Source organism: Lacerta agilis, chromosome 3, assembly GCF_009819535.1.
Source record: "Lacerta agilis isolate rLacAgi1 chromosome 3, rLacAgi1.pri, whole genome shotgun sequence".
Taxonomy (NCBI): domain Eukaryota; kingdom Metazoa; phylum Chordata; class Lepidosauria; order Squamata; family Lacertidae; genus Lacerta; species Lacerta agilis.
Genome location: NC_046314.1, coordinates 95,251,055 through 95,277,166, shown reverse-complemented (window position 1 = coordinate 95,277,166; position 26,112 = coordinate 95,251,055). Strand labels below are relative to the sequence as shown.

The following is a 26,112-nucleotide window of genomic DNA, read 5'->3' as shown; positions in this document are numbered from 1 at the left end:
AGGGCAGCAGTGTGGTGAAAGAACACCATCTGCACCCTCCTTGCTCCCGCAATAGTTGTAGTAAACCAAACAGCCATGGATTTTAAGAATAGCAAATGGAATTTGTCATGGTTGGCCACCATTATTGCCCTGACTCCAACGGCATAGTTTCAAGGTGTATGATGTAGCAACTTTGGTGAAGTTAGCTGGGCCTGGATGTGGTCAGTGGCTGGATGAGAAACTACTCATAAGGATAACATAGGCATCTCCCTTATGCCAAGCCAGAGCAGTGGTTCATCTAGCTCAGTAGTGTCTACTCCAGATGTTGCTGCATCATCCCTGGCCATTCCTGGTCTATACTGACTGGCAGTGGCTTTCCAGGGTTTCAGGCAAGGGACTTTCCCTCCAGCCTTACCTGGAGATACTGGGGATTGAACCTGGGACTTTTTGCATTCAAGGCCGGTGCTCTGCCACTGAGCTACAGCATGTCCCTTATGGAGACATATCCATACAGCTTTGTGTCGGGGGGGGGGAGCGGTAATGGTATAAAATGGGAATGAATCAGGGCCCTTTTTTAGCCAGAACTTGCTGGTACTGCAAGAGGGAGGTGTTCACATTGAGTTCTGGCACCTTTTTCCTAGAAAAAAACAGCACTGAGAACGATACCTTTTCCTGCTTGTCCGCTTACTCTTTTGTTCTACAGATCTGAAAATAATTTTCAGTGCAGGATTCTATTCATGGTGGACAATGGCCGAAGTGCCTGCCTGCAGTGCTGACCTTGCTCCTTTGCAAGCCCTGAGACACAAGCAAAGAACCCATTGACCCCATCCTCCCTGGTGCAAACATCAGCAGAGATGCTAACAGGCTTCTCTCCTTTAGGGGAAGGGCCATCGCGTGCTGGTAACACCATGCTCCCCTCGAGATCGTTCTCTGTGCTTCAACGAGGCTGAAGAAGGCCTCTTTCAGCAGCGGGAGGGGTAGGTGGATGGGACTCTGTGGGTGCCTGGAAAGGCATCTGAGGGCAACATGTACATCTGTGAGTGCCACACTGGCAACTCATGTTCTATGTGCATTTGGTCCTGAGAGCCAGTGTGGTGTAGTGGTTAAGAGCTGTAGACTCGTAATCTGGTGAACCGGGTTCGCATCTCCGCTCCTCCACATGCAGCTGCTGGGTGACCTTGGGCTAGTCACACTTCTCTGAAGTCTCTCAGCCCCACTCACCTCACAGAGTGTTTGTTGTGGGGGAGGAAGGGAAAGGAGAATGTTAGCCGCTTTGAGACTCCTTTGGGTAGTGAAAAGCGGGATATCAAATCCAAACTCCTCCTCCTCTTCTTCTTCTTCTTCTTCTTCTTCTTCTTCTTCTTCTTCTTCACTGGACTGAACTTCTATAATAATGCAGTCACCATTGCTTATGATTGACAGTTCGGATGAATATTATCTTCCATATAGAACTGTTGTTCTGCCCTTTCCTGGAGACTCCTCTGGATCTAGTTAACCCCCCCCCCCCATAAAATTATCTTCTTGTTTTGCAGGCGCTATCTACCAGGATGTTGTCCTCCTAGGTTTCGGGAATCCTGAAAAATGCCATTACAATTAGGACTGCTGCCGGGATGGGAGCTGTCTCTTTACTTGTTCCTTTCCTTTGGCTTTCATTTTTATTCCTTTTATGAAGTCTTCCAAGCCTCTCGAGGTAAGGCTCTATTTCAGACTCATTCTCGTTAGGTGCTTATTATTATTATTTTTTGCTTTTGTAGTTCACAGTGTATTGACTTAAATAGTATGTCTTAATGGAGTACTTTGTAACAGCTCCCAGCAGGGCCTCCTACAAAGGCTTTTTGCCCGGAGCTTGCAGGTACCCTTCCTTTGTGTGAGCCAAGAGCGGCAGCCGAGCCAGGTGGAAGGTACACAAGCTGTGCATCTCTTTTTAATGAAAGTGTAATTCAAGGTTTGTACTCCAGCTAGTCAGGGACCACTAGAAGCAGTCAGTTGACATTTACTTTGTAATAGGAAAAGATGACGCAAAACTGAAGGTTGGCCTACTAATGTGTTTTCAAACGGGTAACAATGGAAATTTGTTTTCATTTTCCTAACAAGAGTATTTTTCTTGCATGATGGAGAGCTCTGGATGTTTGTGACTTAAATTCATTTGCTTAACCCTTGAGAAGTGGCATTAACATTTTGTACGAAACTGTTTACTTGGATCGTAATATGCCACTGTGTAGAGCTTCTGGTCTGGTTAAGTCCGTGGGTAAACCCCAAAGCCTAGGGCTTGCCGATCAGAAGGTCGGCGGTTCGAATTCCCATGACAGGGTGAGTGCCCGTTGCTCGCTCCCGCTCCTGCCAACCTAGTAGTTTGAAAGCACCTCAAAGCGCAAGTAGATAAATAGGTACTGCTCCGGCAGGAAGGTAAACAGCGTTTCCGTGCGCTGCTCTGGTTCGCCAGAAGCAGCTTAGTCATGCTGGCCACATGACCCGGAAACTGTACGCCGGCTCCCTCGGCCAATAAAGCAAGATGAGTGCTGCAATCCCAGAGTCGTCCACGACTGGACCTAATTGTCAGGGGTCCCTTTACCTTTACCTTTATCACATACTTTACCACTTGGTTGATTTGTACAATCGTACCTTGGTTCTTGAACGCTTTGGTACTCATACATTTTGGCTCCCGAATGCCGCAAACCTGGAAGTAAGTGTTCCGGTTTGCAAACGCTTTTCGGACGCAGAACATCCGACGTGGCTTCCACGTGGCTGCAGGAAGCTCTTGCAGCCAATTGAAAGCTGCACCTTGGTTTTCAAATGGTTTTGGAATTGATTTAGTTTGAGAACCAAGGTACCACTGTATTTTCACAAGGGCTCAGGTAAATAGTTAAGCAGACAGGCATGTTGAACACCTTCTGGCCAAGGTAGCTTACTTGCAGAAGCTAAGAGTTTCAGAGAGTTCTGTGTATTGAGGGATTTGGGGATGCACCCCACTCTCAGGATGATAACTCCTTTAATGGAAAGTGAAAGTCTGGAGGAAGGAGGGAGCCATCTAAGGAAGAAGTAAAAGATGAAGGCCATTCCTTAGGGGCCACATTGATATCAGCTTGTGCTTCTGAGGTTGGGGGGGTCTCCTAGCTGTAAAGCGATTGGATTAGTAGAAACTCAGAGTGATGAGTTTCTGATGGGTGTGTAGCTATTTCCATTTTCTGAGGAAGTTGTCTGTTCCTGCTACTTCAGCAAGAGTATTTAACAGCACGTGACACTAGTAGGCTGCCCCAGTCTTTGTTGATCATTTCTGTTTTTGTCAATTTCCAGTTTGATGTCTGGTTTCCCATTAATTTTGCAGCCCTTGCTTCAGCACAGTTATCCACAGTTACCGGTATACTCATTGTGTGTCAGTGAATTCTACTGGTAAATTGCACACACGGTGAAAAGGTTGGTCTTGTGTACTCCGCGTGCCTCAGTTGCACGGTCGGTGTATGTGCTTTCTCTGTGTTAATGTTTACACCTTGAGCATAGAACCCACCTTGCTAATATCTGTTGAATGTTAGGTTTCTATAAATATATTATAAGAATAGTCTTCAAAGCAGAATTGGTGCTTTGGGGTGATATTGAACATAATTCAGCACAATAATTTTGAGAGCTGACGTTGCAAAGGTATAACAATAGCTGCTGCGCTGGCAGCTGCAGAACAAGAGTGTTGCTGAGTGCAATAACAGCAGTTGCGCTCAGTGTTGCTTGGCATCTTTCCCAAGGGCAACACAGCTTTTGAATTTGGCTATTGCATTATGTTAAGAAAACTTGCGGAATGGCTGTGGCAGTAATGGACTGCTGCAATTGGTAGCATTTTTGAAATTAATGCAACCAACAAGTCCTTTCTCCTCCTCATGCTTCTGGCACAAGTACACCAGTTTTTCCTTATTCTCTCATAGCATTAAAATGCATACCTGTTGAAAGTCACACTTGTCGGAGAATCCTTTGATAGCACTTTTTATTGGAGGTGTGGACCTTCTCTCCCTCTCAATGGGATATGTTGCTTAAGAACGGAAGAAATGATGCTTTGCTGCCTCAATTTATCAGTTGGGTGTGGAGTTCCTACCCATCAGTATTTACTTAGGGGGAAGACACAGGTGTTTGTCCTGTGGTGTTTCTGTTCCTGTTGAACATGTCTTGCTGCTGTGTCCATGGTTCTCAAGTGTGTCACAGGCCTTTTTGCGTGTTGTCCATTCTGAATTGTGGGTGGCTCCTAGAAGCTGTCAACATGCAATATTGGCCACACCCTGCGAAACAGCTTCACCTGACCGGCTAAACCAGGTGAGGGTAGCCGATGGGCCTCAAACCCTTAGTGAGTTAGGGACTTCCCCTGCATCAGAAGACAGGCTCTGGCAGATTGAGCGGACGAGACCCATAGTGGGTCCAATGGTCAAGAATGCAGTTTCTGCATGTGGTGTGGAGGGAAGTGAGTGGCAGACGGGGCTTGTCAATTTGGGAAGGAGAAGGAAAACTCTGATCCTAAACCTCCACTGCCTTGTGGGACATCTTCGGGAGAAGAAAAGTCTAAGGAGTAAAACCCTACACAAATTGGGAGTAGAGTCCCTAAGACAGTTGGATGGCGCTTACTTCCGGCAACTCCTGCAGCCAAGCTGGTGTCAAAATGTAGCGCTCTGCTTTCCTTTGGACCACATCAGTGAGGCTGACGGAGGGTGGTGGTCTTGTCTGGGGCAGCCCAATCACACTGCCTAGACTTGCATCCTGGGGAGGTCACTTTGGTGCTGCTAATGCAGTAGTTTGACTTCACCCCCGGAGGCGCACTCCATTGTCTCTCGAGACAGGTGGATGCCAACGAAGAGCTCTGTTGGGTGACTGCTCTCTATTTAAAGGCAGTTCCCATTATTGGGAGCAAGTCACTAACAACATACCGTCTTTTTCGCTCAATAAGATGCACTTTTTTCAGGGCTGTCAAGTATCCCGTTTTCCCCGGGATTCTCCCTTATTTTAAGCAGTTTCCCGCTGCTCTCCCTTATTTTTTATTTCCCTTAAATTTCCCGTTTTTAATGGAAGCAGCTCCTCCCCTGCTGGCCAGGGATTGGGTGGGAAGACCTCGCCTACTTGGAGAGAAAAGCCTCAGTCCTCAAAGCAAGTGGGAGCTCTTTCCCGTGCTTACAGGGGGGTGTATTCCTCCCCCTGCATCAGCCCCTATCCGTTGCCACTGAGCCCCTCAGCCGGCCAATAGGGTTAGCTGGCAGGCAGAGCCTGGCTGCCTTTGAGCAGCTGCTGCTTCCTGTCCTGTTTTGATGGGATCAGACAAGAAGACGATGGGGCTCCATTGCGCGGAACACATGGCTGCCCTCCTCTTTGCTGGCTGCCCTCCTCTTTGCTCCGCTCCGAGCCAGAGCCCGCTTGGAGTTTACATTGCTGCTCCACCCACTTTTGCTTCTGGCTCCGCCCACCACTGACATGTGACTGTCCCCGGGATAGGTGAGACTGCTGATCCCTTATTTTCAAATCTGAAACTTTACAGCTATGACTTTTTTCCTCCTAAAAAGTAAGGGGAAATATCTGTGTGTCTTATGGAGCAAATGTGGTCCCTGGAGCTGAATTGCCCAGGGGCCAAAAGAGGATCGTGCTTTTTATTTTACAAAGAGAAAAGGGGGTGTTGAAAAGACCCCGCTCAGCAGCTGATCAGCAAGAGATCGGGAGAGAGATAAGAGTCCCAGCTCCCTTTCAGCCCTGCCCTCTTGCCCAGGCCTCCATTGTTGAATGTGCTGCAGAGGGTGGGTGGTTGCTTGTTTCCCCAGCGACATGTGACTGGCTGATTAGATTATCTGACTGGAAACTGTAGAAAAGGCTCCCTTTCCTTCAGAAGCTGCAGAAATCAAAATGTGAGTTGAACCCCCTAAAAACGGGGCTTTTCCTCTTTGCTTTTCCCCCTTTGCAAAAGGAGCTTTGCTTTTTCCCCTTTCCAAAAAAAGCTGCAAAACTTTTAGCTGATCCTCAAAAAACAGGGCTTTTCCCTTTGCAAAAAAGCTGCAAAACTTTTAGCTGATCCTCAAAAAAACAGGGCTTTTCCCTTTGCAAAAAAAGCTGCAAAATGTTTAGCTGATCCTCAAAAAAACCCAGGGCTTTTAGAGGAGGAAAACCAGAAAAATATTTTTTTTCTTGTTTCCTCCTCTAAAAACAAGGTGTGCCCTATGGTCCGGGCGCCCTATGGAGCGAAAAATACGGTAATTCCCCTTTTATTTCCAGTGAGGCTAGCAGTGCATAGCTGCTGCTGTTCCATAAACACATATACTGTACCTCCGTTCCTATCCGTTTCTGTGGGTTGGATAATGCTATTCTCTTGTCCAGACATCCTCTTTGTGTGGTGCAGGAGTGAACCTCTCCCCTTGCAACATGCTCATTAAATATGAGCATTCCACATGTGAATCATTCATGTACAGTGGTACCTCGGGTTACAGATGCTTCAGGTTACAGACGCTTCAGGTTGCAGACTCCGCTAACCCAGAAATAGCACCTCAGGTTAATAACTTTGCTTCAGGATGAGAACAGAAATTGTGCGGCGGTGGTGCGGCGGCAGTGGGAGGCCCATTAGCTAAAGTGGTACCTCAGGTTAAGAACAGTTTCAGGTTAAGAACGGACCTCCAGAACGAATTAAGTTCGTAACCCGAGGTACCACTGTATATGCTCAATATATTAAGTGTTCCTCTTCCTTGTTGAGCTTTCTGAATCTGGCAGTTTGATGGCTTAATTCAGATGTGCCTTGGATATTTTAACGTATATATAAAAAGAATACGTAACCTTTGTTTGTGGCAAAACATTTTTACTTTTAACTCGAAGTAAATTGCCATGCTTATTTTTCCCCCACTAGGGGGAGATAGCAAAACAGTCTTTGAAAATGTTGGCAAATGCAATCCCTACCTTGCATGTTGTGATAAGGGCAAGCAGACATAGATTCATCAACTTTTGCACTCATTTTTTCAGTGCTGCATTCTATCTTTATATACAGAAAAAATGACTATAAAAATAAAGCAAGGTTTGCTTAGGGTACATGCTTATATAAAAATCATTCATTGTGTCAAGGTTTCTGCCCGGCACATGAGGAGAGAGATTCTTACTTGGAAGTAAAGTATGTAATGGTACAGACTCAGCAGTAGATGCAGGGCTCACAAGTCATGGTTGATGAGCAGGGTAAGATCGGAACTGGATAGAAGTAAGGAAGATGTCCCAACAGGCTTCCCTGCCGCACCCGCTGAGCTTTTAAAGACAAGGTGTTGCATGTTCACTCATGACACTTGCTCACCTTGCAGGAATGATGGGATTGCAAATGTGTGCTCTGTGTTGCCACGTCGATCTGCTGCTCCCATCTGCAAAAGTGGCACCTTTTTCTAGATGGCAAGACTGCACCCTCCTGTTCAGGCTCTTGTTCGGTCACTGCCACATCCTCCCTTGGCTGATCCAAGTCCTCCCTAGCCTCCAGAGCTATGGCAGCATTTTGTCACTTTGGTCCCAGAGTTTGGAGGGTGCTGATTGGGCATTTGCAGGATGGATAGGCCAGGTAGAGGGTTGAAGAGTGTGTCTGCTGTAGGGCAATCTTGAGCAGCAGACTTGATAACTGTACTTAATAGGCAGGTTTAGAATCAGCAGATAGCCATATTTAAGTGGATGAGCATGCAGTAGAGTCTGCCAGAGTAAAGCAGGAAGAAAATGTTATGCAGGGGATGCAAAATAAGATGGGATAAAGCACACACCATCATCATCATCATCATCATCATCATTTTATTTGAAGGGCAGTGTGAGCAGACATTTGCTGGTTATCCTGATCAAAAAACTGAGTGAGAACAGGAGATTCCAAGGAGGGTGCGGGATAGTTGGGTTCTTCTTGTTTTTGTTTTTATTGTGTATTTTACATTCTTATATTGTGATTTTATCTTGTGAACCACCCTGAGACCTGTGGGTATAGGGTGGTAAACACATCATGTTGTTGTTGTTGTTGTTGTTGTTGTTGTTAATATCCGCTTTGAACCTCAGAAGGAGTTGGGAGAAGAATGGCTAATCTGCCTGATATTTCCCTGATATTTCTTTCTTTTGCCTGCCCTAAGTGTCCCATAGGCTGAGGATGGACCTGGGGACTCCAAATGACGCTGATTGTGAGTTTGTTTCCCGCCCCCCCGCCTTCTGCCCACAAATGGTCGATACAGTTATCTATGTCTGTTTTACCATTCAATCATGGCACCATCTTTCTCAGCAGGCATTTGTGCACGATCATTTCTGCCACTCATTCGCAGGCTGTTCTGTCCCTAGCAGTTTACAGCATAATGTTGGAGAAATGGTGCTTTGAAAGTGAATTATGGACATGTTCACATTAGCGCTAGGGGATGGGAGTTGTAGTTCAGCAATATCTGGAGCCCCAGAGGTTCCTCACTCCTTTTTTAAACCTTTGATTCCTGCCTGTGCTGCCCTATCTGTACACAGCAGAAGCGCCTTTTAATCAGGCAGCCAGGGATAAAGCCCCACGTGCCATTAAATAATCTCCAAAGTAACTCATTAAAGTGCTGCGTCTATTGAGTAAAATACTTCTTAGTCTACATTTTTTGGGTTGCTCTCTGCAAGGTCAGTGCTGCCGGATTAAGAGGGTCTGCAGGTTGACCAGGGGGAAAAAGGAAAAAGGAGAAGCAAAAATCCCTCAGAGAAGATGACGCTTTCCCTTGAGATTTATCTTGGGTGTCACAAAGTGAGAGCAAAAACTCATTCTGTTGAGAGATGAATTTCTTCAGGTAGAAATTAAGAATCCCCCTCAGAAAAGCAAAGGTGATAAATCAAGCGTTTGGCTCCTCACTCGAAGAGCTTTTTTCTTCTCCCTTCAGCTAAGCAAAGTTAACTGTTTGAACCTCTGAGGCAGTCTCTCTTCAGTGTGATTCCAGAATAGGACTTGACAGGCTTTTGTTGGGGACAAATTGTGGGCAAGAATAAATTTGATATTCAGTGGATTATACATGTTGAAAATTTTGCTCTGAGTGGCCAGTAGCTGTGCAAGGGCAATACCAACACACAGACACACACAGACACACACACACACACACACCTTAAGGCTGTTGTTAATTGTTAGCAGATCTGGCTTTTAACAGATTAATTAATCGACTGATTAAATTCAGGTTAAATTTGGATTTATTTGAAACACCAGCAAGCTGTGAAGGAAGCCCAGGAAATGGATGTGGAGCTGTAACAGAAGTTGCTGGGTATGCAAGGGAGAGAGAAAATTAATTGGAAAGCCTGTGGGTGGAAAAGTTGGAAGGGAATTCTGCTTTTGATAACCTTACAGACTGAACTCTCAACTATTGCTTAACTGCTACCTACCACTCGTATTTATTATTGAGGTTCCTTTGTGCCTATATTTCTCACTTTTCCTGTGAATAAGCTGTCTGATCAATTCAGTAGGTCACTGTTACACATTCTGTGAAATTAAAGGCAGTGACTGTCTAGCACAGCACTCACATGCCTTTTTGGTTATTGCTAGTATGCTGTAGGCCATCCTGAACATTGGCTACAGTTACAGGTAGGTAGCCGTGTTGGTCTGCCGTAGGATGGAATATGAATACTGCTGAATATTACGAAAATCTAATTATTCTGGCTTTTATGTGTAAATTTAAGTGATAATGCAATAAACCAAAATAGACATGCATCGTTAGAAAGGAACCACTTACTTCAATGCTTTTAAACATGTGTTTTCTGTGATGTTTATTTTTAAAAGATGTGCAATGAATTTTAAGCCCTGATCAAACTGATTGTTACTCCTTTCTGAGTCTAATGGTCACATAGTGAGTGGCCACTTCTGGTGAAAGATATTGGTTTCATTTTGCACCTTTTCACTATTTAGTAAGGGAAAATGTCTATAGAATGAAGGCTTGGCATCATTGGCCTGTTAGCATTTTGACTTCTTGTCTCTTTTAAATAGCACTAAGTATTTCAGCAAGTGGAAGTCGTCTGGTTGTGGCAGGGATATGAAATGTTGTGCCCATCCTCACCTCTAGGAAAGTCAACACAAGGCTTTTCTACACCACATCTTGCTTTAAAATTTGGTACGGCTGTGGGTGACTAAGATGGAGTTGCTGGTGATGACTGAATCTGACAGCTGGCCACCCCTGACATAGAAACCCAATCTGTAATAACTGTTAGGATTTCCTATACATGAGTAGTACCCTGGCAGAGACACATGCCCAACTGGCATGTTCCCTCCCTCCTGGGTGATTGTTCGGGAGCTTCAAAAGCTTTCTTCTGCCCGAACATCACAGCAACTGATGCCAATAAACATCAGCATGCTTATGGATCCGCAGAGTTTGCGCAGTTGCGTAACAGAACTCAGCATTTTGGCTAATCTACCTTTATTTACATATAAACACATACGGAGCACTGCAACATGGCTGCCTCTATCTCTAGCATCAGACAGCAAAAAGAGAAAACAAAGGACAACAGTCCCACTTCACAGAACACAGTAACACAAACATCCTGTCTCAGTCACTTCCCATTCTGTGGACTGAAAACATACACCATCATGTGATAGATAAGAATCCCATGACTGTAGACACAGGAATGAATCTCCAACAATAGCTCTCTTTTCAGCCTAAGCATGTTGCCGTGCTCCTGGAACCCAGCGATGACACAGAACCTGAGGTGCCAGGGTAGCTGTCTGAGGAGCAGGCTATTGGGCCTGAACACCACCACTGATCCTGAGACCCCCTGAGACTGGATCAAAGGCTGCATCCTTTGAGTGCAGGTGCCTTGCATGAATTCCTGGAACGTGCTAGATTCTACTCCAAAAGGCTACTCCTTTAAGGCTCCACAATTCTCAGCAAAGGGGTGGAGCCTGAGTAGACAGTTTCAAGGAGCACTTGACTCAGATGGGAAGATGCATTCATTGAAATGAGTCCTATGCTGTCCATGGTCCTGAAAGACCTGCTCTTAACTTCTCACCTTCAGGCCCTGATGAAACCCAGTCCATTTCTTTCATTCTATTCCAAAACTGCTTGCTGGATTTTTGCCCTCCTAAGTCAGCCATGTCTTTCTTTGGGTTTTGGTTTTTTTTTGCTAGGAAAGGACACATGCTTACTTGGAAACAAGCCCCACTAGGCTTAGTGGGATTTCATGTTTAATAATTTGGGTTAGGTTGCAGTTGTTGTGTAACAGAAACTGATGTACATGTTGAGCTGTTTATAAGAAACAACCAACTTCTGTTACCTCCTGATAATAACTTCTTATTTAATGATCTGTTATTCCTGGCAGAGTATGAAGAGGAACTTGATAGAGAATTTGAGCTGGAAACTGATTCACTGTTTGGAGGATTTAGAAAGGTAAGGCCAATGAATATTGCTGAGATATTACTTTTAATTTGAATAAGCATGGGAATAAGCATTTTGAATTGCCTTTCAGTGAACTGTAATTGGCTTTGATGACTGGTGTGTTAAATTGCACTCTGGATGAAGAAGGAACAGTTTGGCACAAATTGTGATGGAGCCGCAATGCTATCCTGTGCCATATGGCTTGTCACGTTGGCACGGTTGGGTTTGCCAATTAATATGGCCTGTGTTGCTTGGCGGAGAAATTGAACTAAGTGCTGTATTAAACTTTGCAGATCTGATCTGTGCAGCTGTGTGGACTTTAGTGTGCAAACAAATTCAGATTTGCTTGCTCACTCGTCTTTCAGGAGTAAGTGTCGCAAGCACCTGTTACTACTGTCATCGTATGAGCTAAATAAAACTATTAGGAAAAGCAACAACAAGATTTCCTCTCCCCTTTTTCATGTTTAGTGGAACAAACACTAAAAATTCAACAGTTAAAAACCACACAGCATTATTCAGTATATACAATCATTATTACTATTATTCAGTATATACAATCACTATCTTTGTTGTGCTGTTTTTGATGCCTGCTATAACAAGAAACCTTATTGTTTAGGCCAGCCTACCCAAAGCTTTTGGCATGAGGATGAAGATATTGTTGACAATTCGCCTTAACTAGTTATGCCACCTATGTTCAGTCTAAAGCAAAAACGTGAAACAAATTTGGGTAGCTTTTTTCTAGAGCTGAAACATCTGCAGAATTTTAAGAGGAGACAAAAGGGAATTAGTCTGCAGTTTTACGCAGACTTGCCATTGAATTCAGTGAAGCGTTCTTCTGAGTAAACATGCATAAGATTGGATTGCTGTGTTGTCTGTATTTTATAATGAAAATCTGTGGGGATGGGGGTTTGGTTATCTCTAGAGTTTACCTCTGATGAAGTTTGTAGCAAATCTGGAAATTCCTCCTCAAACAAAACAGTGTTTCACAAAGGGTCTGACCCATCTCCAGCCTTAATGCAGGCTTTGGCAAGTTGGTGCCCTCCAGATTTTGTTGGACTACAACTCCCAGAATCCCTGACCATTGGCCTTGCTAGCTGGAGCTGATGGGAGTCGTAGTCCAAAACATCTGGAGGGCACCAGGTTGTGGAAGGCTGCTGCAATATATTGCTGCTGTTGACTGTATTCCTTCTCAACTTCTGCAGGAATAGCAATAAGGGATGGGACTGGCCTGATTACGTATTTTGTAAGCCTATTCTAATGAGATATCCATCTATCCTGGGTCTGTTGCACCTGGAAATGTAAAGAGCTGTGACAGTACGCTCAGAGAGGGAATGCTTTAACTAGTTGGCTTCTTTTACTTGCCTCTTACCGGTATATGCCATCTCTGTTCATAAATAATCGTAGGAACTGGTGGCATTTCAGTTAGTCCAAAGATTTGGCTGATTTGAAAACATGGAAGTCACCTTTATGCTATGGTCCATCTAGGTCAGTATTGCCTACTCTAACTGGCAGCATATCACCAGGGTTTCATACAGGAAGCTCTACTAGGAGATGCCAGGGATTGAATCTGGGACCTCTGTGTGTTCGTTCTCTGCCACTGAGACATGGTCCCTCCCCATACCGCTTCCTTTAAATCAATATGCGAGCTTCGTTCCTCATCCCTGCTGCTTACTGGGAGGTGCAGAGGGAGGGGTAAGGCCAAACATAGCAGCAGAACTACTCCGGTGCTTCCACTGCACTGACTTTGGTGCTGCCTCGCCTCCCCATCTTACTCCCAGTATGAAAAAGTGGCACAGGTAGCAGGAGGTCAGGTGAGCCCCACCAATCTCCCCATCAACTGGATGGCCTCCCTGACCATCCAGTATCCCTTCCCATTTCAGACCGGCCTTCTATTCTTCCTATCATTTTTTTGGGACCATTCTCTCTCTCTGCCCCATCCGACCCCCCCAGTGTCTCTTCCTAGGCTTCCTTGCTTCCCATGCCTAGCTGCTGACTCATCCCCCGCTTGCTCTTTCCCTAGACTTGGTCTGTTCCTCATGCTTCGGCAACAGTGCCTGCCCTGCCTAGCTTCTGAGTAGCTTAGCAGTTGGCGATAGAGATTCTTAAGGATTAGAGTAGCTCAGCAAATTGCAAGCAACGAACCTTAGCAGCAGAGCAGCTAAGCCTACGACCAGTGCTTTTGGGGGGGGGTGTACGCAGGGGTACGCACACCCCTAAATATTTTGTGAATCTAAGTTTGGCCTCATTGAGGAGCAGTATTTCAATATGAGTAGGAAAGTGAGAGTACCCCTAAACATTTTTTTTTAAGGGAAAAAGCACTGCCTGCGACCTTTGTGGCTACCTAGTCTTCCCACCCTCATGATGGGCAGCTTAGCCAGCCAATCCTGAAGGCATCATTGCTACTATGACACCCAAATCCCTTAGCATATTACTGCGTTAATTTATATGGATGTGTGCATATGTGTATATGCCCCTATATATAACGGTGTGTGTAAGTATGCCTACAAATATATACAAATATATATATTTGTAAGAGAGGGATATGGTGCATAACGTATTAATTTAGCCACACACACCGCAGACAGCGAAATGTTATACGGCCGCTTTGTCGGCACTAAAGATTTTGCGGTCGTTTCATAGGCTTCAATCTAAAGCAAAGGGTGAGGAAAAATTCCTTCAGCACCTTCTTGAAAACTGTGCCACGCTTTTAACGGTATGAATTCATACAGACACCCAGACAGTGACTGCCGTCTGCTTTCTGTTCTAATTTGGAAATTCCTTTTGATCAACATTGTGCAAAGGATGGCATTGTTCTTGGCAGGCGTCCTGGGAATATCTTCAGAAAGTGAATGTGGCCATACAGATTGTGATGGATACATTGCCAGGGGAGGAAGAGAGAGAGAGAGAGAGAGAGAGAGAGAGAGAGAGCGAGCAGGGAGACTCATAGAATCATAGAGTTGGAAGAAACCACAAGGGCCATCCAGTCCAACCCCCTGCCAAGCAGGAAACACCATCAAAGCATTCCTGACAGATGGCTGTCAAGCCTCCGCTTAAAGACCTCCAAAGAAGGAGACTCCACCACACTCGTATCGTACTTAATTTTATATACTGTCTTTCTTCCAATGCACTCAAAGGTGGCTTACAATTTAAAAATAATGAGTTACAACTCAATAGGCAGTGATAGAAAAATCCCTCATGTGTTAAGTTGGATACCTGCGCAGAACTACTTCAGCCATGGTTTCTCCTGGTTTGTGACCTAAATCGAAATGTAAGCAGTGTTCATGTACTTCCAGTCTTCTCATGCTTTAAACCCATCTTATGATGGATTCAATTTATGCCTAGGATCCCATGGATTTTGAATGGAATTTTTGGATGGAATGGGGTAAAGGATATATCCTGTGGCTCCTTTTCGGTCACCTCACGGTATCACAGCTGTCCAGCCTTTACATGGAGAAGGTAGGCGACTTTGAGCTGACTTGCTCTAATTTGGAAATGGCTTTGGATCAACAAATATATCTACATTATCTCTAAGAAGAATAACAACATATCAGTTTATTGTGAGGACCGTGCCTTTACACAAATATCTACACAACAATTGTTAAAATTCATTGCATACTCTCCCAGCAAAACCGTCATCCCACAAAACAGAAAGAAAAGTAGAAGAATAAGAAAGCTCTAGTTTTACAGTACTAGTTGCTTAGACACGTTTTGTTGCCTTTGTGAGCTCCCTTCCCGCAGGTAGCACAAAGTGTCATTCAATCCTGGTAACAACCCTAAAAGGTGGGATATGTGCCTGCTCAACGAGATCACCCGTGACCTCTGGGGGTACAGAGCTTCACTCAGCATCGGAGGCTGGATCGGTGGCACAGCTGTAGTACCCTTTAAATATGTGGTGCCTTTTCCAGTCCTGGGTAGAGTTTGTCTGACGTTCGGGATGGGAGCCTTGTTAGAATAAAGTTATAAACTCAAACGAAAATGCTGCTGGTCCCTAGTGGGTTGCCTCCACCAATTTAGCCCTCCGAGGCATGGGGTAAGTGTACCCAGCTGCCCCACTTCTGCATGGGTCTCTCCCATTTCTCATGGCTAATGTGTGAAGGGTCTAGAACAGGCAACAGAGGCAAACTCAGCCCTCCAGATGTTTTGGGACTACAACTCCAATCATCCCTAGCTAACAGGACGAGTGGTCAGGGATGATGGGAGTTGTAGTCCCAAAACATCTGGAAGGCCAAGTCTGCCTATGCCTGGTCTAGAACAAAGCATGGTGGCGATGGGGTGGTTAGCAAGTGCTACATCAGCCACACACTCTGAAAAGTGAAATGGTGTGTGTGTGTATTAAAAAATAAATAACAAGAAATCACAGCTTAGTAGAAAGACATGGTTAAGAGCTGCACATAATGTGCTGCTCCAAGTAGAGCCGAGGGACATCGTGTGACCCAGCGGAGGGGAACAGCATTTCAGATAATATTCAGTGTGTTTCAGCTGTTCTTTGGAAGTAATCAAGAGGCCTGTCTAGGTGTCTGCTTGTTTCTTAGCCACTCTTTGAAGCTAAGAAAGAACCACTGAAGCAATTCCAACTGCGAAGAAAACTATCCTCTACAACCGCCGATTTTTTGTAAGGGCTTCAAAATCTAAGCAGACAAGAGGCATAAATATATCTTTATTGGATGCATGTTTGAAAGATTAACCGAAAAAGAAGAGGAAGCCCTTAGTCTTTCAGAAACAACCACATTTGCAAAGGCAATGAAAAGAAGAAGAAGAAAAGCTCTCTTATTTATGTAGGTGGGGAAATTAGTTCCCCCTCGGGCCACATGAACCCATTTCTTCCCTAGACCTTGTAGAAATGCATAGATTCCCTTTGCTCACCTGTTTTAGTGCCACAGTTCAGTGGCTTCTTCCCCTCTCTCTCCTCTAGTTTTAATAATAATATTATAGAACAGAGAGCCTGCAACACTGCTCAGCATGGGATTCGTTAGAAGTGAGCCACTTTTATTTTCAATTATTCCTTCAAGAATTCTTCCTATTTTAAATATTTGAGGGGGAGTGGTTGTAGCTTGAAATTAAATATCGCACACTTTCCACAGATGTCTCTGTTACATGCTACAGGTCGACACTGTGTTTTTGTAATAGAGGCAGGCGCTGACATTTTTCCAGGCACTGCAACCTAAGTGTGACTAATGGGTTGGTTCCAAATCTACATTGTACTCCTATCCCTTGTACAAACTGATGCAAAACTGAGTTGCATCCGGCGCCGAGTCTTGAGTCATGCACTGAACCGAAAGCGAGTGTTTTCGTTCATTATTGTCCTCCCTGTCTTTTTAGTACAAACCCTGGTTTCTGATGGTGTATGGCATGGCAGCCTGTTGGTTTCTGCTTGGTACCAATGGTTTGGCAGTGATTTTTCTACATGTAACTTTCTCGTACGGAGTGGCTCAATTTAAGAACCCCTTTCTGATGTGGCTGGGCTCATTGCTTCTGTTGTCAACTTTGCACGTGTCTGCCCTGGAAGAAATAAAGGTAACTGTTGTTGTTTTTAAAATAAAAAATACTGTGATTTATTTGTTTAAATTCATTCATTTGTTGTTCAGTCGTGTCCTACTCTTCGTGATCCCGTGGACCAGAGCACGCCAGGCACCCCTATCCTCCACTGCCTCCCGCAGTTTCATTCATACCAAGCACTTTATTGTTGAAATAGCCACTTTTCAATTTGGTTCTGAAAATGTGCATTTTGAGGAATCTTCTTTTATAAGGAAGCTTAAGGTGTAAAGAATAGTTACCCCTCTCACTTCAGGAATTTCCAACATGTGTGCTAGGGCGAACTATCCCCAAGTACCCATCCTCAAAGGAGGTTAGCCACTGTCTCTCTGCATGATGTACTGTTCTGGTTTTGCCTCTGCTGTTGTTCTGTGCAGTCCTCCTGTTTCTCTGCATCAGGTGTGTTTGTAGGAAGAAGTGTTATCAGCATTGTTGCTGTTATTTATTCAGATTTTTATGCTGCTGCCCATAAAATCTCTTGGAGATTTCAAAAATGACTGAAAACAGCATCCAGTAAAACAAAAATCAGCGTCCCAAACAACCAGCAGAGGAACTAGTGCAACAAACAGAACAATAAATTTATGACTGAAAAAGACCAAGCTGCTGCTATCTGCAAAAAGAGCAGGACTTCTTTGAGGGATTTTATAGCAGTGTGGAGAGGGTTTGGCTTATGTCTAGAACAGTAACTCATGCTAGGGATGGACTCCACCCTGGACAGACAAACTCTAATGTCTGAATTCTCCCTAATGGCTTAACTATGATTTGCTTAGTGCCAACAAATCACAGTTTGAAGCCATGGTTTGTTGGCTTCCAAACCTTGTTTTTTTATGGTTCACATATTAGCTCTGTTAGTAGACTTTTCTTTTAAATACCCTAACCATCATTTTCTTTGTCAAGCTGGGCCATTCATGGTGTGATTCATGATTTCATAAAATGAAGACAAGACTTGTAGAAGTATTCAGTTGCAGATCCATGTCTCCTTTTTATATTTCTGCAAGGTTCCATATTCTGCGGTCGTGCTGACCTTTCGAATCAGCAGGATGATGGAGATAATAAGTGCCTGAGTGTTCTCTCATCCAGTAATCGGCCCCACAAACCTAGTACCACTCTGTTTTTATGAGGTCTCTGCATTCTCCTGCTCCTTTCAATGTTGTCAGTAATGGTCTGTGGTTGGTGGACGCAGAGTCAAAAACTGCTTTCTAGCCTTATTGGGATCATTTTTCTTACGTTTCAACGGGAAACAATTAAGGAGATGTCAATCTGTCGTGACTCCCATTGCCAACCTGATACTTTTTCTAGATAAGTTTTTTTGGTTTTCTCTGACTCAGAACTTACATTGTACAGTATTAATGAAATCTCCTCTGAACTTTAAGCTTACAGCTGCTGGCTAATGCCTTTGTTCCTATTACCTACCTATTCCATGTTTGGAAATGGGTGAGGAAATGAGGGTTTCTCACAGTGAAGCAGTGATTTTTGCTATTTTAATGTTAGTACTGTACTGGTGGAGTGTTTCCCATGCAACCCACTGGGATTAATTTATGCTGTTAGCACTGCTTTCAATGACCTGTGCCTCCAGCTTTTCCACCATAATATGAAATCTGCCTCTCTATAGACACCAAGAGTTGTTTTGTATTACCTTGCCCGGGGCCAACCCCAATGTGCGTTATCAACCTCTGGGGTCATCCAAAGAGCATTTCTCTGCTCTTCGACTTGTTCTCTGCTCTTCTGTGCAGATACCATTCGTCTGGTACCCTTTATCACATGAGTGGGTAACCGGTAGTCTGTGAGCAAATCTTGGCCAGGTCAAGTTGGTCATAATGAAATCAATTCTTTATGTTGTGTTCTTTGCCTTAGAAAGCCTGCCTTGAGGAGGAAGTCAAAACTTTCACTTTATGTTCTTATCATATAAAAAGTTATGCCAGATTTCTGGTACAAACCCTTCTGGAAGCTGTACCTGTGAAACTACAGGCAGCAACGGTTTTGCGTGCATCCAATTGATGTGTGACCACTGATGCGCAGGTCCTTTTGGACCCAGGAGAGGGGAAAACGGGGGCACAATGGGAGGCAGAATAGGGTGTAGCAGGGGCATAACAGGGCAGGGCAGGTTTATGCATGCTCTGTGGACACATGCGGGGGCTGGGAACGGAACCCCGTTCCGTTCCCAAGTGCCCGGGTGTGATGTCACACGGCAGAAGGAGGTCCAACAGGACCCGCTGTGGCCATGGGGAAGCCACAGAAGGGCCCCAACAGAGGTCCTGCAACCACAGAAGGGCCCCAACAGAGTGGTGGAGACTAGGTGGCCTAGTCGCCACCAGGGCACCTGAAAGCAGTAAGGCAGCGGGCAGGCACCCAGAGTCAAAATTCTGTGGGTGCCTAGGCATCCAGGGCCCTCCAGAGATGGCACCAGTGTTTGGTATATTCAATAAAGTAGCAAAGTAGCATTTTAGATAGTGGTACCTAATACTCTGAGCACTAGAGCCAAAGTTATATAAACACCGAGTATTGTAAAAATGATTAGGTTGTGGTTGTGTGGCATTGAATCCGCAATGTTCTTTATCTCCTTATATGCGTGGGTGATACTTCACATAATTTTTGATCTGCTTTTATTCTACAGAGAGGCTGGTATGCCAGTGAAAGTGAATACTACTTGCTTCTTTTCACCCTGACTGTCCGCTGCCTCTATTACACAAGCTTTGGTCTGGAATACTGCTGGTACAGGTCTGCCAAAATGACTCCTCACCCATTCCTTTGGATGCTGGCTTATGTGTTCTATTATCCTGTCTTCCACAACGGACCCATTATTACCTTCGATGGATTTTATAAACAGGTGACAGCACTTCTTGGTATCTTATATGCAAATGGGCTTGAGATAGTGGTTTAGAAGGTGATTAATATAATGGTGATGATGATAATAATAATAATAATTCTTTGATCCTGGCATAATAGCGATTTCTGTACTGCTCATAGCTGCTGGTTCTTAATTCCCTTTATAACAGGGTTTCCCAGACTTGGGTCTCCAACTCTTTTTGGACTACAATTCCCATCATCCCTGACCACTGGTCCTGCTAGCTAGGGATGATGGGAGTTGTATTCCAGCAATAGCTGGGGGCCCAATTTTGGCAAAACCCTGCTTCATAACAACATACGTACCTGCTTCGTTGCCATAGCTTTCTCTCATGCCAATGCCAGTCGGGACTCACCAGAAGGCTTCTGGCCACATGGTTTTCTGACACCATTTTGATCTTACCACTTGCCCAGCCTCTTGGGAGTTGCGTTGCTTTTGTGGCACGCAAACACACTGACTGTGGATCCATGCAAGTAGGAACTTTGGCATGACCTCAGACCAGTGTAGCCACTGGCAGGGCCTGATGGCTGGATCAAAGAATCCCGTGATTCAAAATTGTCTTTGCAAGATAAAAGGCGCAAAAAGAGCTGAAGGCAGCCACAAGAATAAATCCAGACTCATCTACCCCCCCCCCCCCGCTTTACTAGCTTAATGGGTTGTGGGAATATGGTGGATGCAATTCATCTTGATTTCAGCAAAGCATTGACAAAGCTCCCCAGGATAATCTGGTTAACAAACTGCTTAAGTGTTGATTAACAGCCGGTTGGGAAGAAATACTCAAAAGAGTGATCATCGGTGGTTCCTCAGCAACTAGATGGAGGGTGTTTGTTTTAGTGTGGCACTGCATAGACTCTGTTCTGGGACTTAGGTGAAGGGTTTGGGGAATCCTTAACAAATTTTGAGAGGTGGCAGCAAAGATGGCGAGTGGTGTGGAAGGGGTGTCACATGGAAAGAGGACAAAGACTTGCAGGACTACATCTAATGGGTTTCAGAGCTACAGCAGAAATTTCAGTTGAGTATTAGGAGAAATGTTTTAACCGTAAGAGCAGTTTGACAAAGGAACCAGCTATCTAGAGGGTTGGTGGCTTCCCCCTCACTGCAAGTTCTCAAGAACAGATTGGACAGCAATCTGTTGCAGATGCTTTTGTCCTGGGTTAGGAACATAGGAAGCTGCCTTATGCAGAGTCAGGCTGTTGGTCCATCTAGCTCATTATTGTTTGAAAGGATGGACAGCAGCTCTCCAGGATTTCAGACAGGGAATCTTTACCAACCCTACCCGGAAATGCCAGTGTTGAACCTTGGACCTTCTGCATGTAAAACAGATGGTTGTAGACCTAACATGCATGGAACAGGGGGCTGGATGTGGATCACCCAGGGGGTGGAGGTTTGGCCCAGGGGGGCATTTCCTCAACATCCCTTGCACCTGCCAATCAGCTGTGGGTGCAGAGAGCAGGATTGAACCCTCTGCTCCTCAGCTGTTGAGTGAAGAGTTTGTTCCTGCTGGGTGCTGCTTCACCAGCACATTTTTTTTGGCCAAATAATATTTATTAGTTTTCCAAATTTTTAACAAATTAGTGTCATGCTACATCAAATTTAATACAACTTTCTAAAAATTTGACTTCCTGCTCTTCATATTAGATGCTTCCCTACTTCCCACCATTGCTGCTTGATATTACATATTTTTCTCTAATTCACATGTCATTCCTTATATTCAATTTATTATTATTATTATTATTATTATTATTAGTTCACCAGCACATTCCCTGTCATGAAGCAGACCCCTGCAGAGAGCAGGATGGAACCCTCATGGCATGGGATGCTTGATGGGCCCCACCCACTTGTCAGAGTTGGCCTGTGGGATGGGGGAGGGGAGATAACGATCTGCCCTGCCCGGCCAAAAGGGTTCCCCATCCCTGCTGTAGCTCTTGATTCCCTGCACTGAGCAGGGGTTGGATTGGGTGACTTACAAGATCCCGTCCAGCTCTATAATTAAGAAAAGTCTATAGGCAAAATGTCAGGTCCCCAACCCCTAAGGGCAGGATTCACATAATGTGTCTGGTCAGTGGACGCTCTGTGCAAGGGCTTCTGCTTATGCAATGGCACTTCCCCCCCTCCCTCTGTGCACTCCCTGAAATTGGCTTGGGAGGGTTGAGAGAACCCCCAGAACAGCATGCGGGGGGGGGGGGGATTGTTCTGTCTGACAAACTGAAAATCTTGCACCGTGCAATGTTGAATTCCTCCCTAAGTGTGCATGTTGCAAATGACTAAGTTAGTTCAACTGTGAGAATTCATCATGCTGATTTTCGGCACGGGCCATCAGATCTAGGAAAGCTTACCTCTTTTTTGACCTGCAGATCTAGGCCAATTTCGATGGAATATAACTTTGAATTTTTGGGACGTGTTGGAGGTGTCGTGGGAGCTGGTTGCGTGTGTTCCAAATAGCAGGTGATAAGATTTTCTTGCATGCCTTGAGAGAGATTGTCATTCAATCATAAGGATTTTTTAGCCTTTTGGGAAGCAAAGCCAGAAAGCTCTTTTCAGATTGTGCTGAACTCCTGTTCTCATTATCTCCTTAAAAATGTGTGTTTCCTTACTTCAAAAATTCTCGCTGATGAGATTTTAAGTGGATAAATGTTTTAAGCATTGGCGTATTTACATAATTTTACATGACAGTGCTCTCTACAGGATGGAAGCTGGGGAGAGTGGGACACAGCCTGGCAGTCCTGTTTCTGCTACAGGTGTAGACAAATCTTGAATTTTGGGGGAAGGTGCATTAAAATTTATGTGCTTCACTGAAAATATTTGTTGTTATTAGGTGCTAACAGGTGTTGCTAATAGGTTGTTTGTGCAGACAAAGCTTTCCTCAGCCCTGCCTGGAGATACTGAGGATTAAATTTGGGGACAATTAAATTTCTATATATTAAGCAATTAAAAGCAATCTTTTGTCTTAGTAGACCACATGAGTCAACAGGCCATAATCCCTTCTGGGCAACATTCTGTGCCTCACATGCCACCCGGGTCCGTTGTGGGGAGCTATGAATGCCAGTGTTGCCTTTCTATGATAGCCTAGATCAGGCATAGGCAACCTTTGGCCCTCCAGATGTTTTGGACTACAATTCCCATCATCCCTGACCACTGGTCCTGTTAGCTAGGGATCATGGGAGTTGTAGGCCAAAACATCTGGAGGGCTGAAGGTTGCCTATGCCTGGCCTAGATTCTTCAGTCTCTCTATGCTCCGTCCAAGCAAACAGGAAGCATTATCAGAGTTCAGTGACACATTCCAGCCAGGCAAAAGCACTCCAGGAGGGTGAAAGACAAGGGCTGCTGAGGGATGTGTCTCTGAAGGGTGTGTAGCCTAGGAAGAAGCTTGAGGGCCAGAGAGCAAGAGAGAGACCTGCATTTGGTCCCCCCAGGCCTGAGGTTTCCATCTCTGCAATATAGAATAAAGAACCGGCGGCTCAGGAAATAAGCGAGGGAAGGTGGGAGACCTGTGTGCTTGCATTAGTGAGATTCCATTTCATCTTGAATTTGCAGCTGCTGTATCAGCAAGTCTATAGCAGGAACATCAGCTGCTGTAAGCACCTTTCTACCAGTTCCATAAAACGAAAGGAAAATTACCTCCAAACTAAAGATTTTCAAAGCTGCTGAAGGAATGTTGATACCCGGTTCCCACTAAAAGGAAACACTCTGCGGCCTCGAAGATCTCTGCTGATGTGCCTAAATGAATATTTTATTTTATTATTTGGTGCTCGAACAGGAAGCAGATGTGTCAACAGGCCTATAGAAGTCTGATTGGCATGCATCACAACTGAATTGGCAGCAGCCCAGAAATTTCCAGTCTCCCCCCACCAAGCGCTCTGAAGAATGGTAGCTTCTTCAAAGTATTCGCTGCTAGTGAGATGTCATTAAAGATGAGTCAGAATAGTGAAAGCATCCGGCAAGCTCCCTGAAAGATGTAATAAGAGTTATTAAGTAATCTTCCATTCTTTATGGAGAATAAGCCAATCATCTGTGTAATCATTTCCCAGCGATGAACAGAGCAAGGAAAGAGAGGGGGAAAGGATAAAATAAAGAAATGGGAAGTTAGCTGAATGAGGTGTTTCCTCGTTCCCTTACCCTTAACAACTGAGGAATTTTTCCCCATTTCCCCACAAATACTTAATTTACTTCAGAAGTATAAACCACCACACACACACACACACACACACACACACCAGCTAAAAGATATGTGGGCATTCTAGGTGTCCTGGCATGAATGAAGGTAGACACCTTATTTTTATATAACAAACATGCAGGCAAGCAAACATATTATACAAGTGACATGTTAGACATTATAGTCTAATATCTGCTGTATTTACAGTTTCTTACTAAATAATCAGAATCATAGATCACTGATAGTCTTGAGGAGGAGGATGCTGAGTTTTGCCAGGTGAATGATTTGGAGGCTGACTTGATCTTCCAGAAAGGCTCCTTTGTGGACTCTGTGCCCTTGGTGCATAAGCCTTCCTGCCTGCTTGTCAGTAGGGAATGTGGGAAATCTACCGTATTTTTCCATGTATAAGATGCCCCCATGTAGAAGAAAACCCCTGTTTTGTTGAACCCAAATTTTAGAAAAGTTGCTGACACTGATCACTGGCTAGGTTGGCAGGAGCTGGGACTGAGCAACGGGAGCTCAACCCGTTGCGGGGATTCAAACCGCTGACCTTCTGATCTGCAAGCCCTAGGCTCTCTGGTTTAACCCACAGCGCCACCAGTGTCCCAATATCAGTTAGGTACTTCTGAACTATTCTGGCAACTCCTTTTATGTTTTATACTTCTGTTCTCCATGTAATGCTTCCTTAAAAGAGTATGTACCTTCCATGAATCTGTGAAGAGAGAGCGAGAGAGCACCCTGCATTAAGGGTTAGGTCTCATAGTTGTTTGAGGAGAAACTAATGATAACCATTAGGCCTACTCAATCACACAGAAAAAGGGAAATGTTAGCTACCTTAGCTTTTAGTGTTAAGGTCCTACTAACTTGAAAGCATCCCTGTGGGGAACATTTTGCAGTCTGTCAACCCCCCCTGAGAAGCCATTCTCGGCAACAATGTGCTGAAAAGAGAATATGACACCCAGAGGTCAGGGGTGGGGGGCATGAAAGAGAATGGTGTCCAGCCTGAGGTTCTTGTTTTTGACCTTCTGGCCTACTGTAGTTTGAAAATGCCCCCCCCCCCTTTAGTGTATGCTCTCTAAGTAGCGTCTGGCTATCTTCACTTCAGGACTCATCAGATGAGTTTGTTGTGAAGGACAAAATTGTCTTGAGTGCAAAAACACATAGTTCATTGTGTCGCCAAAGAAGCCTCCCCAATTCATTGTGTCGCCAAAGAGCCTCCCCAAAGAAGCTCCCTTTCTGTGCCTTTTCTGTTATTAGTAATTGTAATTAGATTTCTTACCTGCTCTTCGCCGAGAGGTCCCAGGGTAGATTTAAAAAATACACTGTTAAAATCAGTTAAAACAAATTAAGGCCTTTCAAATGCTTTTTTTTTGTTAACCAGGTGTTCTAACTGTGTCCTACATCTGGGCTGAAAATTATTTTATGCTGCCTCTATGCAAGGAAGGTGGGTGGGGTTTGTTTTGGGGGTGTGTGTTAATTATTACTGTATTTTAAAAATATTTAGTTTAAGCTGGCCAGTGTTTACTGGGGGCGTGCTAAATAATAATAATAATAATAATAATAATAATAATAATAATAATAATAATAATAATGTGATATTCACACATTGAACAAAAATCCACTTCTGAATGAATCATTTCCCTGCTTTATTGGGTTGCCTGAATATCTTCCTATAAAGGCAACTTTTTCCAAATTTAATATTTCAAAACAACATTTTAATTATTCGTGCTTGAAATCCTGAATGCAAATCCTGAGTGTAAAGGGAAATAAGCACATTTCTCTTCCGTTAATTGCCTTTACTCATTCAGAATCTCTTTCCTGAGAGGTCAGGGAACAAAATGCTTTTTTCAGAAACAATTATCCCAACAGGTGATAAAGACTAGATGTTGAGACTATTCTACAGGCCATTATGGCTTGAAGGGAACTTTGCAGAATGATTAAGCATGATGCTCAGAGAAGTGAGTCAGCTCTGCATGAATTGAGCAGACATTAGAGAGACGGATAAAAGTGAAGGGGGATGAAAGCCTAAACCTTTTAAGCTTTTGTTATGTGTTAGTAATTTACTAAGGAATAAAAATTTGGTCAGGTATTTTGTTTTTTTAAAAGTCATATCCACGCAAGCAGACTCATAACTACTACACAGTGATCATCATAAAGCTTGAAGTGTGGGAATCCTGTTACAGGTGGGTAGCCGTGTTGGTCTGCCATAGTCGAAACAAAATAGAAAATTCTTTCCAGTAGCACCTTAGACACCAACTGAGTTTGTTTTTGGTATGAGCTTTCGTGTGCAT

The 26,112-nt window shown here is 44.3% G+C and overlaps 1 protein-coding gene across 3 annotated transcripts in view; it reads left to right on the top strand.

The window, feature by feature from the left end:
- Positions 1-1,523: 1,523 nt before the first annotated feature.
- HHAT (hedgehog acyltransferase) overlaps positions 1,524-26,112 on the top strand; it is a 147,245-nt gene continuing 122,656 nt past the window's right edge. For all 3 annotated transcript variants that reach the window (XM_033144836.1, XM_033144835.1, XM_033144834.1), the window contains exons 1-5: positions 1,524-1,669; positions 11,236-11,303; positions 14,634-14,747; positions 16,611-16,805; positions 19,438-19,650. In XM_033144836.1, the coding sequence (XP_033000727.1) occupies positions 1,561-1,669; positions 11,236-11,303; positions 14,634-14,747; positions 16,611-16,805; positions 19,438-19,650 (699 nt within the window). In that variant the 5' untranslated portion in view covers positions 1,524-1,560. The remainder of the gene's footprint in view (positions 1,670-11,235; positions 11,304-14,633; positions 14,748-16,610; positions 16,806-19,437; positions 19,651-26,112) is intronic.